This window comes from Vulpes lagopus, chromosome 24 (assembly GCF_018345385.1).
Source record: "Vulpes lagopus strain Blue_001 chromosome 24, ASM1834538v1, whole genome shotgun sequence".
Lineage (NCBI taxonomy): Eukaryota > Metazoa > Chordata > Mammalia > Carnivora > Canidae > Vulpes > Vulpes lagopus.
Window position 1 is genome coordinate 39,928,010 of NC_054847.1, and position 19,628 is coordinate 39,947,637.

Genomic DNA, 19,628 nt, shown 5'->3' on the forward strand with positions numbered 1-19,628 from the left:
AAAAAAGTCGTCTCTACTTGGGGACTTTATTGGGAGAGTATCTAATTTGATCTCCACTTGAAAATTTCTTTATTACCTCACCATCTAACCCATTTCCCTCTACTCAAATGGTCTCATGACTTTGGGGAAGTGTAAATATTGTTATTTTTATTTAAAAATAGAATACCTGGAACCACAGATCTATTGACTATACATGGTTACTCAAAACTACTGATTTTAAACTCACCTTTTTTAGAAAATTCAACAAAGACTCAGCTGATATAGAGAGATTTCTACACTGATAATATGGTGGGATTTTACTCAAAGTATGCTAATCTTTCTAAGATTTTTTTTTTTTTTTTTGAAATCTTTCTAAGATTTTATTCTCTACTAAAATACTTTATACTGTTTTACTACTAAAAATTTGATAGAATTTATCTGGTATGTCCTCTGTCATTAAGTTTGCTGGAGGATAGCTTTGTCTCAGTAATTAGGTTGAATAATACAAAAGGAGAGAAAAATGAATACTCACTAAATCCATGCAATGTGGCAGATGCTTTATACATTCTCATTAATTTTTTTAGATAAAAGTGTCCTAATGAGTCATCTAGGGTCACTGGGTGGCTTAGTCAGTTAAGTGTCTGACTCTTGATTTTGACTCAGGTCATGGTCTCTAGTCAGGAGTTCAAGCCCTGCATCTGGCTTTATGCTACGTGTGGAAACTTCTTAGGATCCTCTCTCTCCCTCTCCTTACCCCTGCCCACATGCACATGCATGCTGTCTCTCTCATATAAGTAAAGTGTGCTAATGAGTGATCTAGAAGAAAATACATGGAATGCAAATTAAAAGGTAAAAAGTGAAGATCATCTTCAAATTTTCTATTAGAATTCTTTAAGTAGTTTCAAATGTTTTGTTATTTTGTTTTTATTTTTTTATTTATTTATTTTTTTTTTTTTATTTTTTTTTTTTTTTTGTTATTTTGTTTTTAATTATAAAAAGAGGAAAGAAAGAAAACTGCAGCTGTATCCCCAAAGATTATATAGTCTTCACTTTGCTTGAACCTAAATAGAATCTTACCGGGAGAAAAAAAATTGTTCTCTCCTGGTTTTATTGAAGATAAGTGAAAAATTTAGAGGTTCATTTTCTGATTGGAATTAGTTCCACATAGTTTTAAAAACATAATTGCCGTAAAGCAGATATAAACAGGACATATGGGAAATGAGAAGAAGGAATTCTGATTGAAGACCAAATTCATTAAAATGTTCTCATTTCAAATTTCTTTACCAGGTTGGTGATTATTCTCAGAGTACTGTATCTCTTGATTAGAGTAATAGACTTCCCCATTTCCAAAGAAACTATCCCATCTTGTGGATTCATCAGAATAAAGTTTTATTAATTTATCTAAAAAATATGTCAGCTAAAACATAAAACAGCATTAGGTCATTTGACCAAATTGCAGTGTACACATACTCAGAGTATGGCATTGTTCCAGATACTGGAAAAAAAAAATTTTTTTAACATCCCATTTAATTCAGTAGTCTCCATCTCCACTTGGATGTTTATAGGCACTTCAAACCTATCATCTTTACCAATAAATTCTTTTCTCTGTGTTTCTTCTACCACTTCCTGGCACTGACATCACTTTTATTATTATTTATATGTCCCAGGGAAATAAATATACACAATTTTGGAAATGTTTCTATAACCTGTTACGTGGTGATTGATGGATCAAAGATGATGAAATTTGGCCCATGACTGAAGAACATTTGAAAAGAATGCCAGCCTGATAACATGTCGCTATATATGTATTTATGCTGAAAGAATTAAACTTATTTTTAAGATGTGCTGTGAAACCCTCCAAGGGAAATTAAGTGTTGGGGGGTGGAGTGGTTGCAAAATCAGATATCCTCCATTCTCATGACGCCAAGTGGATTTGAATCATTCCTTTAACCTGTCTGGAGCATGGTTATTTTTTGTTGGCATTCTCTGTAAGAGTAGTTGATCTACTTTTGTTAATCCTCTCAAGTTTCTTTAATGATAGGTTTATTTTCAGTGATTCTGGGCTACTTTTCCTGGTGCTTCCCCATTCCTGGCCACCTCCCACCACCAAACCAAGGGGAAAATTTTCAAGGTCTAATCCAGGAGTGACTGCCAAATTTAAAAACATAGTTAAAATTTTGTTTCTATTTGTGGGATTAGGTTAGAAAATGAAAATTTTTATTCTCTGCACAATGTAATTAATTTCTCCACTATCTTAGTCTTCCTCTGACTCATTTTTCATTCTTTTTATAACTTTGTTTGCAAATTAATTCTTTAAAAGCTCTGCCACAGGCAATGATTGGTGCTCCTTTAGTTAATTCAACTTTCCATCCACTTCTAAATCATTGGTTAGATATGAATAGTCTTTAAAATGAATTGTGAGATTTAATCAGTGTAATGTAGTGGAATAATGATGTGCTTCTATAGATGCATTATGCGCATTACAGTGTATGAATACTTATATCTTCAGCAATTTGATACCATTTTGTCATGTTTCCAGGCTGAAATAAGTACTATATTTCATGTACCTGCTTACTTAGTTTTCTTTGAGGATTACCATTCTACTTCTTTATATTCCACATATGAATATATATTTATATTTTGAGACATAATTTGTATTTCATTGTGATCATGAAGCTACACAACCTTCAAAAAATGAATCTACATACTGTACTCTATACAGTAGTATGTACTTTGCTGAGATCTTGGGGTCAAGGTCCACAGCCTTATTTTTGGTCTCCACATGACCCAGCACCAAGCCCTTGGCAGACACTTCCCTGAGGAATAGACTTTATAATACCAGTGGTTGCTCAGATTATTCCATCATTGGCCGTAGGGAGCTCTCTTAAGTTGGCTTCAGTGTCATTTCCATATGATATGGTCTTGTCTTTTTAAAAGTACTTCCTTATTTTCTGGCTTAGAGCACCTCATTCAACTTGTATTTTCCCTGCCCAAATCCTAGACTCAGCTCCTTCCCTGAGGGTAACGTGGTTCCCTGTAATAGAAGTATTAGAAACTAAGATCCTGGTGCTAGGTGTGCTTGTTTTACTTTCGCTGCTGCCAGGTCCTCTCACAGGACAGAACCGGAAGATTTATATGTGCAGACTACTAACACATGTATGCCCACATCTGTAATGATTTCTGTATTTGTCTGTCTATATACTCAAACTGATATGAATTCACCCTTGTATCTCCCATTTTAATCCAGTGACACTGGATTCAGTCCTCTTCCATTTAGCTTATGGATAATTTTATTCTCTGAACGTGAGAAAACCGGACTCTCATTATTTACAATAGACTTCCTTGTTTTTTCAACCCTGGTGGATATGAAGAATAATTTAGAATTGCTAACCTGTACCTCTGTGAAAAACCAGTTTACCAACTGGAACACAGGATTTTTGTACAATTCTTTTTGTCTTTAGTTAGCTTCACTGTAAGCAGTGTTTTGGCCTGTTTTCCAGCTACCCAGGTCAACTCCTTTTTCCTTTATAGTCTTCATTGAGGTTATGTCATACATCTATAATATAGTTATATTCATCCTGCAGTTCTTTCTGGGTTCTCTGGTATTCTGGTTAATCCATTTTTTTTTCATAAGCACGCAGTGAAGTTTACTCTTTGGGTGTATAGGTTTTTGGATTTTGACAAATGAGTAAAGTCAGGTATCTACCATCACAGTACCATACAGAACATTCTTAACACCTTGGAAATTACCTTTTGTAGCCCCTGTGCAATCAGTCCCACCCACCCACCCTTGGCAACCACTAATCTGTTTTCGATCCTTATGGTTTTGCCTTTTCCAAAATTCTGCATAAATGAAATCATACAGCATGTAGCCTTTTGGGTTTGTTTTCTTTCACTTAGCAACATATGTTTAAGATTCATGCATACTGTTGCATGGATCAGTGGTTCATTCCTTTTTATTGCTAAATAGTGTACCATTATATGGATGCACCAGTTTACTCACCTGTTTCTGGACTTCTGGGTTGTTTCCAGATTTTGGTAATTATGAATAAACTGCAATAATTTTCATGTTCAGGATTTTTCATTATCGTGAGATTTTCTTTCAGGTCAACAAATATCTAGGATTGGAATTGTTAGATCATATGGTAAATGTGAGTGTAATTATAAAAGAAAAAACAAAACAAAAAAAAAACCCGCCTTACTGTTTTTCCAAAGTAGCTGAAACATTTTACATTCCCACTAGCAGCGAGCAGTAGGTATTTCCTGATGCTCTGTATCCTTACCAGAATTTGATGTTGTCAGGTTTTTTTTTCTTTAGCCATTTTATGTTGTGTGTAGTGATATCTCAACTGTGATTTTAATTTGCATTTCCTTAGTAATGATGTCGAGCAAGTTTTCACATGATTATTTTCCATCTTTTTTAAAAACACATATTATCTTAGTGAGTGAGTAGGAGGAGGGACAACTGCCCCTGCCTGACCTCTGGACCCTGTGATCGTGACCTGAGCCGAAATCAAGAGTTGGACGCTTACCTGACTGAGCTACCCAAACTCCCCTATTTTCCATCTTTATATCCTCTTTGGTGAAATATCTGATTATGCCTTTTGCCTACCTTATTTTTTTTTTTTAGGTTGCTTTTTTTCTTACAGTTGAGTCTTAGGAGATCTTTATATATACGAGGTACAAGTCCTTTGACAGATGTGTAATTTTCAAATATTTTCTTTCAGTCTGTGACTTGTCATTTACAGAACAAAAGTTTTTTGTAAAGTCCAATTTATCAGTTTCTTTCATAATTCATGTTTTTTGTATCTAAAAATTCATTGGCAAACCCAAGGCCATGCAGATTTTCTTGTAGAAGCGATACATAGCTTTATATTTATTTATGACTTGGTTTTTATATTGATTTCTCTCTGTAAGTAGCATTCTTTCTTCATCCTTTTAAACAAACAATGTATCTTTTAGGTCATTGACTTAATATCTGTACTTAACACATCTTAAGAATTAGCCTAGTCTTACAAGCTACTTATTTATTTATTTTCTAGACTTAATAGGTCTTACGGGTTTCATCCATCTGAATGTTTTTCTTGTTATCTAAGGAGAACTTAATATTCTCAAATAATGAAGTCAGAACAGCACATCACAATGTTTAGTTATTATTTTGAGTAAGTATTGACATTTCACAAAAGCCTTACAGTATGATCTTATAGCATATTGCTGCCAATTAAGTGTGTCACCCACTAGGATGTTAAAACAAGATACCTATGTCTTTATTTTCAAATCCATTAATCATTGTGTGTTAAGACATTAAGAGGTCAAAAGCTTTCCTACTCCTATGTGTATGTAGATACTTGAAAATAAAGATTTGGCGGTAACAAGTAATCATAAGATAAGTTGGTTCTTTGAAATGTAAATATTCTGTTCTTGCCTACAAATGGCTTATATTTAAACAGATGTCATATGATGTCTAGAAATATCTCTCTAAAAGCTGGAAAGTGATCCTTAATCAAGTTTAAAAAGATATAAATAAATGGGTTCATCAAAGAGAAAAAAGGTTGAATATTGAATACTGATGGTATTAAAGTACTTCTAGAGAAAAATTAAATAAAAATAACAAAGTAATAGTAATATTAATTATGGTGCTATTATTGAGCACTTACTATATCCTAGGTGTTGGGCTAACTTATGCCCCTTAATATTTGTCATTGAGTTTAGTAGATAACACACCATGGTGTTTTATCCTGTATTCATTGGCTTGTAAACAAGGATACAAAGCATCTTGGCTAGGTTGCAGAAGTTACTGCTTTTCATTGGTTGCCTCTCTGAGACTGTCTGCCAGTATAGATCAAACTCTGCCTTCATAATTTCTTCAAACAGCTACTTCTGGCTCTGCACCAACTGAATTCATAGACTACTCTGATGATAAGAAACAGAAGTTATAGGGTTATCCTTACCTATCCTAAAACCTCAAATATGAAAGTTTCTTTTATTGTCATTACATAGCTACCAATCCTGGCAATCTTGTGATTATGTTTACTACCTGTTGACCTGTCCTTTCTACATAGCACGATGAAGCTTTAAAGAATAAAAACATACTCCTTTCCTGCTTCATATTTTCTCATGGCACCCTATTTCTCACTGCCTTTAGGCGTGACCTTAAATGTCCTTTTTGCCTAATTTTTGCATCTCCTCACACTTCCTACACTTCTGCTGCCCAGTTCTATAGAAACATCAGGGTCCTCTAACATTGTCTTGTCTACCCTGGAGTTTTCTTCACTTAGTATCATTCCATGATAAATTCTCATACATACTTCAAGACTCAACTCAAATGCTTCCTCCCCATAAGGTTGTTTTTGACATGTAGTCTTTTCCTCACTTCTTCCCAGTTAATTGATTTTTTTTTTAAGATGGACACTGTTTTCACTAAGCACTTATAAATCTTTATTTTCCACATGACTATAAGTTTCTCTAGGGTGAAGTCCTTTGTCCCCCCACCTTCATTTTATTCCCTTTGTCCAGCAGAACCATCATTCAAAAAAAAAAAAAGTTGATGAGTGAATCTTCCTGGTCGGTCCTTCGCTATATTCAGAGCCCCTTCTCCTTACAATATGTTTTATGTGAAACAACCTTGATTTTCTCCCCATTTATACTGTATTTTTTAAAAAAAATCTACATCAGTGGTTTTTTTTTTTTTTTCCAGTGGTGGTCTTTCTACAAATGAAACTTTTATAAAATATGTATATGTATGTGCTTGTACACATATACCCACATATTAAAAGGCAAAGATGGGGGGCTAGAGAACTCATGGAGCTCCAAGCAGTATAGTTTTTAAATTATTGGCCTTATTGCTACTCTGCTTTTGAGTTCTTCCAAATCGTTCTTCACATTGCTTTAAGAGGGATCTTTCTAAAACACAAATAAAATTATTTCTAATGCTTACATTTCTTTAATGAGTCCCATAGGCTCACCTAACATGTGAGGTGCTTGGGAGCGAAGGCTATGTCTCTCTCACCTCCATGTCTCAGTGCCTGCTCTGGATTAGGTACCCAGTAGCCTGGGTGCTCCATCATTATTTAAAAGAGTGGAAGGAACTTTGCATGGTTACCTATCTTCATCATTCTAATGGCTTTGCTTTACTCATACTGGCAGTACCAGTTTCTCTCATTCAGATCTTTCCCAGTATTCAGGGCCAGGCAAAACTTCCTTATTTTAAAGCTCTCCTTAGCCTTTGCAGCATTCATCAGTTTCCCATTCTTTGGTTTCTAAAGCAGCATACTGTTATTAGAAAGAACAGCATATTTATTGTACTGTATTTAGTACACTGTGTTATTACTACTTGGTGGTATAACCTCTCTGCCTGGGTAATCCTAGCAGAAGAGTGAAAATTCATAAAAGGTTTCAAAGGTAGTTTCTTCTCCACAAGAATATATCTTTCCCAGTTCTAAGATACAGAATTCTGCTTATAATTTAGGTTTCTAAATCATTCAAGGTCGTAATTTTAAGTTTATACTTTAGTACAGTTGTGTGTCAAGACAGATTTGCCTTTGTTTCTCAATACGTTGTAGGTTGAACAATAAATCTTTGTTTTATTGTGTCTTCTGAAACCAAAATTGGTGTTGAGTCAGCTCATAGCCTGCAAATCAAACAGAAATCTTTGAAAAAGTACATGCAATGAATTAAAAGTATTAGGTGTGATTTTTACTGTGGATCATTTTCAGGTTCTTGTTGGGAAAGAGGAACAATAAAGCTTTATACTCATATCATTATTCTGCTGATACAATTCCTGTGTTTTCTATTCCTTGTGTATATTTCAGTAAGTGTTTCTTTTGTTGCTTCCAGAATTGTTTATAATTACATTTCGTGTAAGAACAATTTTCTAAAAAAAAAAAAAAAAAAAAAAACAAAATGCCAATAGGAAGAATGTATTTCATTTCCTCAGAAATAACTATCAAAACTCATGTTACCAAATGATTATTATATTCTTATTCAGGCTTGAAGACATTTTGCTTATTTTATCTATATTTTTTCATCTAATTACTTTCTGGTCTTTAATAAACTAACTTGTTTTTGATAAATTGAAATGATCTCTATTTAGAATAAGGGGTAAATACTCTCAAAATTTCTTACAGGAAGACTTTTCTCTGAGACATCTGTGCTGTTATATTTTATATTTTTGATGTTATTGCAGAAGGAAAAGTGGATACTGTGTCTTTAATGGAAAGCAAAAGGTTATCTTTCTCTGGCCTTTGTGTGTATGTGCTGATGTGGATGTAGGCAGCCAGACAGGCAATGTGTGCAGAGAGACTAGGGAACCCGCTGTGGATCGATAGAAGTGGTGTGAAGTGAATTAATGCGAGGCAGGCCGTCTGTCTGTCATAAGGATTGTGGGGAATGTGGGGCAGTGTGGTCAGTCACTGCAGAGATCTGCTTCCAATAAATTCAAGCCTTCTGCCTGAAAAGAAACTCTAGGTGCACACATACTCCTTTCCTTATTGTTAAATTGTACTTTATTCAAAGTAAATGTTCCTATCAGATTATCGCCTCTGGTATACTTTAATTGGACCACTGGAAAGCCACAGTTGTGAGAAAGTGATGAACTAAATATACCTGCTATTCTTTTAGATCTGTTTTTCACCCTCAGTGCAAATCTGTATCACTACGGGAATGAGAAATTGCATTTTTGTTAATATTTATAAAGATTGTGGTATATATTTTCTTGAATCCTAACAGTGTTATTTATCACTTTCATCCATCCAGTCTTCAATAAAATAATAAAATTATAATGAACTCAAATGGTTTTATATACCAATATGGATTAAGGTGCTGTATTTTAAATGTTACTCTATTAAAATTTAGTATTTAATCTTTGATTATTAAGTTAATCACATGACACAGATCTTCTGGGTTCGTATTATTTACCCCCTACTCAGATGGCATTAGCCAGGAGGAGGAAAAATATTTTGAAAGTAATTTATAAGCCTTTGAAAGAGAAATTTTAGAATAAGGTACCTGATTTTGCTGATGTAGAGAGACAAGTGTTTTATTCCATTGATTTTGAAAACTGTATTCCATATTTACATTTTAAAAATTGTTTTTTCTAAAGTGATTAAAAATACTGCTTACAAATACGAAAGAGTGTGTGTGTGTGTGTGTGGGAGCATCTGTGTTCACATGTATATATGATCTCACAGTGAAAGTGATCTCATTGTTTAGAATCCAAAAGTTATGGAGGTCTTCTCTATCCTCTGTTTCTTACTTCTTGCTCCCAGGCTCAGCACCACCCTGCCCCTTTCACTGTGGGTCCAAACTTACTCAGACCTGTTTTCTGTTCCATCCCATTCTCCCCTTGTTTTCCTGCTAATTCACAGCATAGGATCCATTTATAGGCACCTATTGTCCAGCAATAATATACATTCATGTATTTTATTTTGTGAAATCTGGATTTAGGGACTAGTTGTTTTTTTAAGTATCTCGTGTCTTTCTATTCTATCTCCTTTGTTATGGTATCTCTTTATTTCATCATCATCATCTCTTTATTGTACCTTTTTACTGTATATCTTCCCCCAAAGCTTACTACTTAACTCCTATTTTCTTAGTATATTTAAATAACACAATTTGTGTCATGGGACTGAAAGTATTCAGTTCTATTCAAGATGTATTTATGTTCATTATTGCCACATATTTTGGGGATACTTGGGAAGTAACTAAGTCTTAAATTTTATGGTGTGGTTTGACAAATAAGCTCACTTACATCACATGTATAAGAAAATAGCAAAATACCACCATATAATTAATAGACAACCTTTGTAATCTTTCTTATTAATATGCAAGAAACTGAGGCTTTCCATATGAGTATTTTTAAAAATATTTTAGTTATTTATTCATAAGAGACACAGAGAGAGAGAGGCAGAGACATGGACAGAGGGAGAAGCAGGCTGCTCGCTGGGAGCCTGATGTGGGACTTGATCCCTGGACCTGGGATCACGCTCTGAGCTGACAGCAGATACTCAAACCACTGAGCCACCCACACGTTCCTGTATAAGTATTTTCTAAGTGGACTTCATATTTCTCAGGAATAGTTCATCATCTTATTGACAGTGGACAGTGATGAACTGACTTTTATGCTTCAAAAATTAAGTTTTCTATACCAAGAAGAAAGTAAAACAATTTTCTCTAGTCCTTGTGTTTCATGGAAAGCAGCATTATATTCTGGCTTAATCCTCCCTTCTCTTTAGTGACAGTGATGTACTACTTTCTATTGTATCTGTTTCTTTTTTAAGGGAGGTATATTGAGGTTTAAAGTATATATAGTAAAATTTACCCTTTTTCGGGAATTTTATTGTTCTTTGGGTTTTAAGCAAATGTGAATAGTCTTGTCCTCACTTTCACAATCAACATATAGGTTATTTTGGGGCACCTGGCTGGCTCAGTTGGTGGAGTGTGCAACTCTTGATTGTGAGTTCGAGCCCTACATTGGGTGGAGAGATTACTTAAAAAATCAAATCTTAAAAAAAAACCTGAACAAAGAAAACCAGAGTTGGGGGCATCACAATGCCAGATTTCAGGTTGTACTACAAAGCTGTGATCATCAAGACAGTGTGGTACTGGTACAAAAACAGACACATAGATCAGTGGAACAGAATAGAGAACCCAGAAATGGGCCCTCAATTCTATGGCCAACTAATATTCAACAAAGCGGGAAAGACTATCCACTGGGAAAAGGACAGTCTCTTGACTAAATGGTGCTGGGAAAATTGGACAGCCAATGGTGCAGAAGAATGAAATTAGACCATACACATGGTCTCTTACACCATACACAAAGATAAACTCAAAATGGATGAAAGATCTAAATGTGAGACAAGATTCCATCAAATCCTAGAGGAGAACACAGGCAACACCCTTTCTGAACTTGGCCACGGTAACTTCTTGCAAGTTACATCCACGAAGGCAAAAGAAACAAAAGCAAAAATGAACTATTGGGACTTAATCAGGATAAAAAGCTTCTGCACAGCAAAAGAAACAGTCAACAAAACTAAAAGACACCCTACAGAATGGGAGAAGATACTTGCAAATAACCTATCAGATAAAGGGCTAATAACCAAGATCTATAAAGAACATATTAAACTCAACAGCAAAGAAACAAACAATCCAATCATGAAATGGGCAGAAGACATGAACAGAGATCTCACAGAGGAAGACATAGACATGACCAACAAGCACATGAGAAAATGCTCCGCATCACTTGCCATCAGGGAAATACACATCAAAACCACAATGAGATCCCACCTCACCCCAGTGAGAATGGGGAAAATTAACAAGACAGGAAACCACAAATGTTGGAGAGGATGTGGAGAGAGGGGAACCCTTTTGCACTGTTGGTGGGAATGTGAACTGGTGCAGCTACTCTGGAAAACTGCCTGGAGGTTCCTCAAAGAGTTAAAAATAGATCTGCCCTACGATCCAGCAATTGCACTGCTGGGGATTTACCCCAAAGATACAGATGCAGTGAAACAGCAGGACACCTGCACCCCAATGTTTATAGCAGCAATGTCCACACCAGCCAAACTGTGGGAGGAGCCTTGGTGTCCATCGACAGATGACTGGATAAAGAAGATGTGGTCTATGTATACAGCGGAATATTCCTCAGCCGTTAGAAACGACACATACCCACCATTGGCTTCAACGTGGATGGAACTGGAGGGTATCATGCTGAGTGAAGTAAGTCAATCGGAGAAGGACAAACATATGGTCTCATTCATTTGGGGAATATAAAAAATAGTGAAAGGGAATAAAGGGGAAAGAGAAAATGAGTGGGAAATATCAGTGAGGGTGACAGAGCATGAGAGACTCCTAACTCTGGGAAACAAACAAAGGATGGAGGGAAGGGAGGTAGGAGGGGCGTTGGGGTGACTGGGTGACAGGCACTGAGGAGGGCACTTGACAGGATGAGCACTGGGTGTTATGCTATATGTTGGCAAATTGAACTCCCAAAAAAAATAACCCATATAGATTGTTTTCATTACTCTAAAATATTTGCTAATACCACCTTGTAGTCAGTCTCTTACCCATACCCCTAGCCTCCAGCAGTCATTGGGTTGATTTCAGTCCTACAGTTTTGCCTTTTACAGAATGTCTGCTCTAATGTCAGTCTGCTAACATAAGATGGTAATATAGTATGTAATTAAATACTGTGGAGATTAGAAATAGCGAAGATATGACTGGGACTTTTTTTTTAATGTTATTCCTTTTTTTGCAGATGATGATTACCATCCTTAGAGGAATTAAATAATAGTTTTGCTTGTCTTTTGCCGTAACTGTGGTCTGAAAGTTCAGAAGGCACTTCTATCATTCCCTCAAAGTGAACTGTTAAACTTAGTTTTTAGTGATCTGTAACATTTGGATTTGAGAGTTGATGGTAGTATTGTGGTCTTCCCCCCATTCCCATCATCTCTTCCCTTGTGATCTCCTAACAAGTTAGGGATCTTAGGTATTTTGTTATCAACCCAGTGCCCAGTTTGAAGTTAGGATAGTTATCTGATCTTTAAAAAGTGAAATCTATATAATTTTGAAATAACCAAATCAATATCTCTTATTGATTGGTACCAAAATAGCTCAGTATTTTGATTGTGAAGACTAATAGACTGAGGTATACAAATGGTCAAAATCAAGAATATGATCTAATTTTTTAAAAAATTAAAAATGGGAGGTGCCTGAGTGGCTCAGTTGGTTAAGTGTCTGCCTTTGGCTCAGGTCATGATCTTAGGGTCCTGGGATTAAGCCCCTGCATTGGATTCCCTGTTCAGCAGCGAGACTGCTTCTCCCTCTCCCACTGCCTGCCGCTCTCCTTTCGGTGTCAAATAAATAAATCTTTTTTAAAATTAAGAATGGAACATTACTGCTTCCTCACACAAAATATTCATGGCAAATTTTGTTTTCTTATTGCATAAATGTTCTCTGTGACTCTTTTCCCTCCTTTTTTCTTCAGCTGTGTGGTGGAAAATGTACCAAGAGAGTACACAGAAGTAGCTTGGTTGCTGTGGTTCATCCAGAATGTTAGAAGGCAGACTTTTTAAAAATAGCTTTCTTCAGCATAATTCACATGTCATTAAATTCACCCTTGAAAGTTTGTAATTCAGGTTTTTTTTTTTATTATATTCACATTGTGTAACCCTCACCACAATTCATTTTTGAACATTTTCATTACCCCCAAAAGAAATTCTATACCCATACTATATCATTCCCCATTTCGCCTAGTCCTCTCAGCCCTAAACAACCACAGAGGTACTTTATTTCTGTAGATTTGCCTATTTGGGACATTTCATGTAAACGAAATCATACAACATGTGTTGTTTTGTGACTTCTTGTATTAATACTTCGTTTCCTTGTCTTGCTGATTAAATATTCTATTGTATGAATATATCACATTCATACATTCACCATTTGATGAACAATTCAGATTGTTACACTCTTTGGCTTTTATGAATAGTGCTGCTGTGAACATTCATGTACAAGTCTCTGAACATAGTTTTCATTCCCTGGGAGTACAATTGCTAGGTTATATGATAACACTGTTTAACCTTTTGAAGAACTGCCAGCCTGTTTACTGTAGAGTTTTCAGAATTCCTTATAGAGGGATGCCTTGCTGGCTCAGTCCATAGAGCATATGAATCTTGATCTTGGGCTTGTGAGTTCAAGCCCCACATTGGGTGTGGAGATTACTTAAAAATCTTTAACAATTAAAAAAAATAAAAAGTTCCTTTTATATAGTTTAGCTACTACTACCTTGTTGGGTATGTGATTTGTGAATCTTTTGTACTAGTCTGTAGCTTGCTTTTTAATCCTCTTAATATGGGGTCTTTTGTTGGGCAAGAATTTTTAATTTTGATGAAGTCCACTTTGCTATTTTTTCTTTTATGGATTGTACTTTTGATGCCATGTCCAGCTTTAGATCTCAAAGACTTTTCTTTTTTTTCCTAAAAGTTTATAATTTTATGTTCTACATTTAAGTCCATGATCCATTTTAATTTTTATGTAAGGTGTGAGCCTTAGGTCGAGGTTCATATTTTTGTCTATGGATGTCCAGTTATAATAGGCCACTTGTTGAAGAGATTATCCTTCCTCCATTGAATTATTTTTGCACCTCTGTCAAAAATCAATTGCACGTATTTGCATGCATCTTTTTCTTGGTTCTTTCTTTTGTTCCATTAACCTGAAAACACATAGTTTTAATAAACTTATATAATCAGTCTGGAAATAGAGTAGATGGGTTTTTTTCCTAATACCCCCCCCCCCCCGCTAAGTTCTCCTAGCTATTCTAGTTTGTTTGTCTTTCCATATAATTTTAGAATAATTTTGCCTGTATCTACAAAAAAATTGTGCAAGGATTTTGATACAGGTTGCATTAAACCTATATATCAGCTTGTGGAGAATTGACATCTTCACTGTTTATTGAATCTTCCAGTGTATAAACGTGTTATGTCTTTCCATTTCATTTATTCAGGTCGTCTTTGATTTTTTTTTTCATCAGTATTTTGTAAGTCTCAGCATACAATTCCTGTTTTGTTATTTTGTTTCAGATTTATTTGAAAGAGAGAGAGAACAAGTATGCAAGGAGAAGGGGTAGGGGGAGAGGAAGAGAGAGAATTTCAAGTAGACTTCTCGCTGAGCACAAAGCCCAATGTGGGGCTTGATCTCACAACCTGAGATCAAGACCGGATCCACAGTCAAAGTTGGAGGCTTAATGCCAGCCACTCAGGCACTCCTATATGTGTTCCTTTTAGATTTACATTTATTTCAGCTTTCTGAACCTTTATTATTAGTATTTTTTAATGTAGTATCATTGCTAGCATATAAAATATAATTGACAAAACATATTTTCTTGTATTCTGCAAACTTACTGAATTCACCTATTCAGGTTTGGGTTGTTTTGTTTTGTTTTTTGGGGGGGTTTGTATATTCCTTTGGATTTTCTGTGTAGATATTTTATCCTTAAATAGGGTCAGTTTATCTTACCCATTCCAAACAGTATCTATTTTCTTTTCATACTTTATTACACTGGCTAGAAATTCCAGTACTGTGTTAAATAAGAGTGGTGAATGTGGACGTCTTTGCTTCATTTTTACTAATAGGAGGAAGGCATTTAATCTATCACCATTAAGTACAATGTTATAGATTTTTAACAGGTACTCTTTATTAAGTGAGGAAGTTCCCTTCTATTTCTACTTTTCTGAGAGTTTTCTTTTTTTAATTATGGGTTGGTGTTGAATTTTGTCAAATAATGGATATGATCATATGGTCTTTTTCTTCTTTAGCGTGTTAATATTTTGGGTTAGGGTGATTGATCTTTGAACATAGAACCACACTTGCATCCCTGGAATAAATCTCAGTTGGTCACAGTGTATAATTCCTTGTCTATGTTGTTGAATACTATTTCCTTAACTTTTCATTGGGACTTTTGGGACTAAGCGATAGATATTGATCTGTAGTTTTCTTTCTTTCTTTCTTTCTTTCTTTCTTTCTTTCTTTCTTTCTTTCTTTCCTTTCTTTCCTTTCTTTCCTTTCTTTCCTTTCTTTCCTTTCTTTCCTTTCTTTCCTTTCTTTCTTCATTTTCCTTAAACCTTGGTTACTTTGAGAAGTGCATGTTTGTTCTTAAAGCTCTGTCCCAAAGTGTTGACTACCCACAGCTGACTAGTCACCAGGTGCAGCGCAAGAACTTCGTCCAGGGCTTTGACAACGTTGGTACTCAGTATTGTGTGAGTCCGTGAATTTTCATGCTTGCTGTGATATTGTGTCATGCCTCCTACCCTGCCCTGGGCAACTCAGTCCCTGGAAGAACTTCATGGTGAAAGGATTTGGGTGTTTGAAATCGAAAGACCTATGTGTCAGTACCGGTTCTCAAATTCAGTAGCTGTGTTATGTCGAATACCTAACCTCTCTGATTAAATGAGATTAATATAAATGGATTTACAGGGGCACCTAGGTGGCTCAGTCAGCTAAGCGTCTGCTTTGGGCTCAGGTCATGGCCCAAGATGAGCAGGGAGCCTGCTTCTCCTTCTCCCTCTACCTGCTGCTTCCCCTGGTTATGGTGTCTCTCTCTCTGTCAAGTAAATAAATCTTTTAAAAAAAATTTCTTAAAAAAATATAAAAATTTTTAAAAAAATGGATTCATAAACTTGTTGCTACATTTACACTAGCTTTCTTTTTATTGAATCCTTTAATTTTATAGGAAAGGAAAATACTAATAAAAGATTGGTACTATCTAAACTGTTCCTTAACAGCTTTTCCCCATTTCTCTGATCATTTTTAAAATTATCAAGTATTAAGAAACAAGACTGAGAGGTTTCAGAGATTTGTATTTTAATATGACATAATCTTTGATTTTGTGTTTAAACAATAAATCTTTAGAAATGTGACATTTACCTAATTTTCTGCCCCTTGCAGTTATTTTACTGAAAGCCATCTTTAAGTAATTAACTTTATAATATAGTTTTAGTAATCTCCCTCCTTTTTTAGAAGTTTTATCCTGAAAACGCAACAAGAAGATACTGCAGAGGGATGGCTTTGCCATTTAGCATTCATCAGCGACTATTGATTTAGCACTGTTCATTTTTTTGTCAGAGGAAATCTGAAGAAAGTGGTGATACAAACATAGTGTGTCCTCCTCCCCAAATTGAGGTCAGTAGGCCTTGGAAGTATCTACTGGTAGATCTAGTTCTACGTTTTTCAAATGGTTCAAGATGAAGATTTTCCTCTCTTGATGTCTTTGGTAAACCTGAGGCAGCAAGACTGAATTTCACATAGAAATGTTTAAGTTAATACACCTTGGGGAAAAAAGAAGTCCTTGAATATTTATAGCTTTTGATTTTTAAAATATTTTGACAGGTACTATGTATGCAGTTATTGAAGTACTTATTTAAAAGATCGATTAAAAGGCTTAATTTCTAAAGTAACTTCCAGTGGTGAAATTTCTGTATTTTGTGTTTTAGTAATACCTGTTGATAACTGTATGAAAAATATAAAAACATTCTATTATCCATTACCAAGTTAGAAATAATGTAGTAGACAACAAAGTACACCTTCAAGGGCAGAAAATAGTATATGAACAGATACTTGTATCAGTTGGCAAGTTCTCAGGTGATTTACAGAATGGAAGCTTCTGGCCCCTGATCTGGTGCAGCCATCTGCTTCAATAAGATTCTTTCAGTGTGATAATTATCAAATCTTGTATTTAATTCCTCCACAGACAGAGATATAGTTGGACAGTGCATTTTAGGACTCTTACAGAGACCCAGAGCACTTGTCATCATCCCTCCTTCTAGTCCCCCAATTATAAACAAACATTTTAAAAAGAAGTAAACCTTTATTTTTAAATTTTTTTATTTTTTAGAAGATTTTATTTATTTGACAGAGAGAAAGAAGTACAAACAGGGAGAGTGGTAGGCAGAGGGAGAAGCAGGCTCCATGCTCAGCAGGAAGCCTGATGCTGGGGCCAGATCCCAGGACCCTGGGATCATGACTTGAGCTGAAGGCAGGTGCCTAACCAGCTGAGCCACCCAGGCACCCCCAAAGAAGTAAACTTTTAAAATGGTCAAAAAACAACAAAAAAAAATAAAAAAAAAAAAAAATAAAATGGTCTTGCACTTTTTAGGTTTTCTTTTCTCTGTGCAGCATAATCATGTCTAGATCACGTAAAGTAACTGAAGCAAAGATGTTGAAAGGAATTAAGTAAAATGTAGTTTACTGAAGCATCCTTCTTCTGTTTTTCCTAGATCGTGGGTAAGTTGGTAAAGTTTGTACCCATATACATATATACATATAAAGAAATAGAGTACACATGAATATTTTGTTAATTAATTTAGGTCTCCACCTAATTGCAGTGAACATAGTAATATATATATATTTTTTAATTTATTGCATTTGTACCCAGTAAGTAATTAAAAAGCTTTAAGAGTTTTGGTCCACCTTCCTTTTAGTTTTTTTCAGACTAAACCTTGTGATTCCATTTGTTTTAGCTGGAGTCTCAGCAGAAGCCATGCAGACTATCAGCACTGCTCCTGATGCCCTGGGGCCAGAAGCCAAAGTCCAGGAGGAAGAGCATGACCTTGCAGATGATGACATCACAACTGGTAAGCAGGGACATCTTTAACATAGACAAGCTTTGTCCAGTGTTGGAAAATGCTTTTAGATCATTTATAAGGGAATTTAATATGTTGATGGGAAAGATGGAAACTTGTATTGATGGAGTGTTTAGTTTTATGAGACTCCTTAATGTCCTTTTTGATCTTGAAGTGGAGAAAAGCAGAACTGTTTATTTGGTCTAGGTTTGCTCGTTGTTGCTATAACAATGAACCTGCTAGCTGTGCATTTGATTTCCTGAAGACCTTCTAATTCAGAGGCTAGGATCATTACTAAAGCCTTGAAACGTGTAGAGGAATACACCTATTATGTTATGAAAGGTTTTGCAATTATAGGGTAAGCTGCAGAATACTGCAGTCCTAATGGCAATATATGCAATATAGGCTGTGTAGGGAAACTTACAGATATTCTCTTTACCTATAGCTTAGGTATACAGGTGACTCCTGCTTTTTAAAGTTATTTATGTTGTGTAGATATTGACCATTCTTACCTGTATTATTTATTACGTAAATAAAGGCATAAAATGAAATTCAACCATATACCAAATATGTTCCATATTCTGTATGTTTTATGTTCATAAATGCTCGGCCTATCTTTTTGTAGACCTACATCAGTTTCAGTTACCAGATCTCCAAATGTATTCAGCTCAATTTCTTTTAATGTACAGAGGAATAAAAACAACCCACTATAAATATTTTTACTGGTATTAAGAAAGATAAACTTTTTTGTATGGATGGTTATTATATAAAATCTGGCCATATAAATCTATAATTATTGTGAAGCAACAAATAGTAACTTAATAGTAATCAATAATTTGAAAAGAAGCATGCCTAGAAAACATCAGTACAATTTTCAACAAAAACTAAAGGAAGAAAAAAAAAAACTAAAGGAGTTTTTTTTCTTCTAAAGCTCTGTGTGGCAGGTTCTTTACTGTTTTTTTCACTGGAAGGAAGTTGAGGGAGCCTAATGATCTCCCTTGAAAATTTACAAAGCATGTAATCAAAAACCTGGAGCCTTGTGCTACTGCTGCAAATAACTTGTTGACTAAAGTGGGGAGCATCTGGTTTTCAGTAAAAATGGTGGTGCTTATTACTTGCTACTTTTTAATCCTTTTAATGTGTCAGTTCATTGATTTAAAAAACTTTAACTTCAGTATAAATAGAAATGATTCCAGAAATTTCCAACTTTTCTGAAAGTCATTTATCACTTCACAATTATCGAATCGCATCAGTAACTATTAGAGGAAATTATTTCACTTGTGGATCTTTTAAAACTAGTTCTTTATTCTGTTTTCAGTGCTTTTTTAAATGTTGTAGATATCTTTTAATTCCCTGTTAATTTTAAGGCCCTCTAATAAAAACTGGTTTATTCACAGGGGAAACAAAGTTGCCTTTGAAACAGTAGAATAACTCAATTTGCATTCTGGAATAAAAGCTAAATTTTTGAGTCCTCAAGCATTTTTAAGTCAGTACATTGGAATTTTGAATTATGCACTACCAAAGTCATAAGACTGCAAA

At 35.0% G+C, this 19,628-nt stretch overlaps 1 protein-coding gene across 7 annotated transcripts in view; it reads left to right on the forward strand.

Moving 5' to 3' along the window:
- The window catches only part of WDR7 (WD repeat domain 7), a 358,780-nt gene that overhangs the window by 140,742 nt on the left and 198,410 nt on the right, over positions 1-19,628 (forward strand). For all 7 annotated transcript variants that reach the window (XM_041739724.1, XM_041739725.1, XM_041739719.1 and 4 more), the window contains one exon: positions 17,988-18,101. In XM_041739724.1, the coding sequence (XP_041595658.1) occupies positions 17,988-18,101 (114 nt within the window). The remainder of the gene's footprint in view (positions 1-17,987; positions 18,102-19,628) is intronic.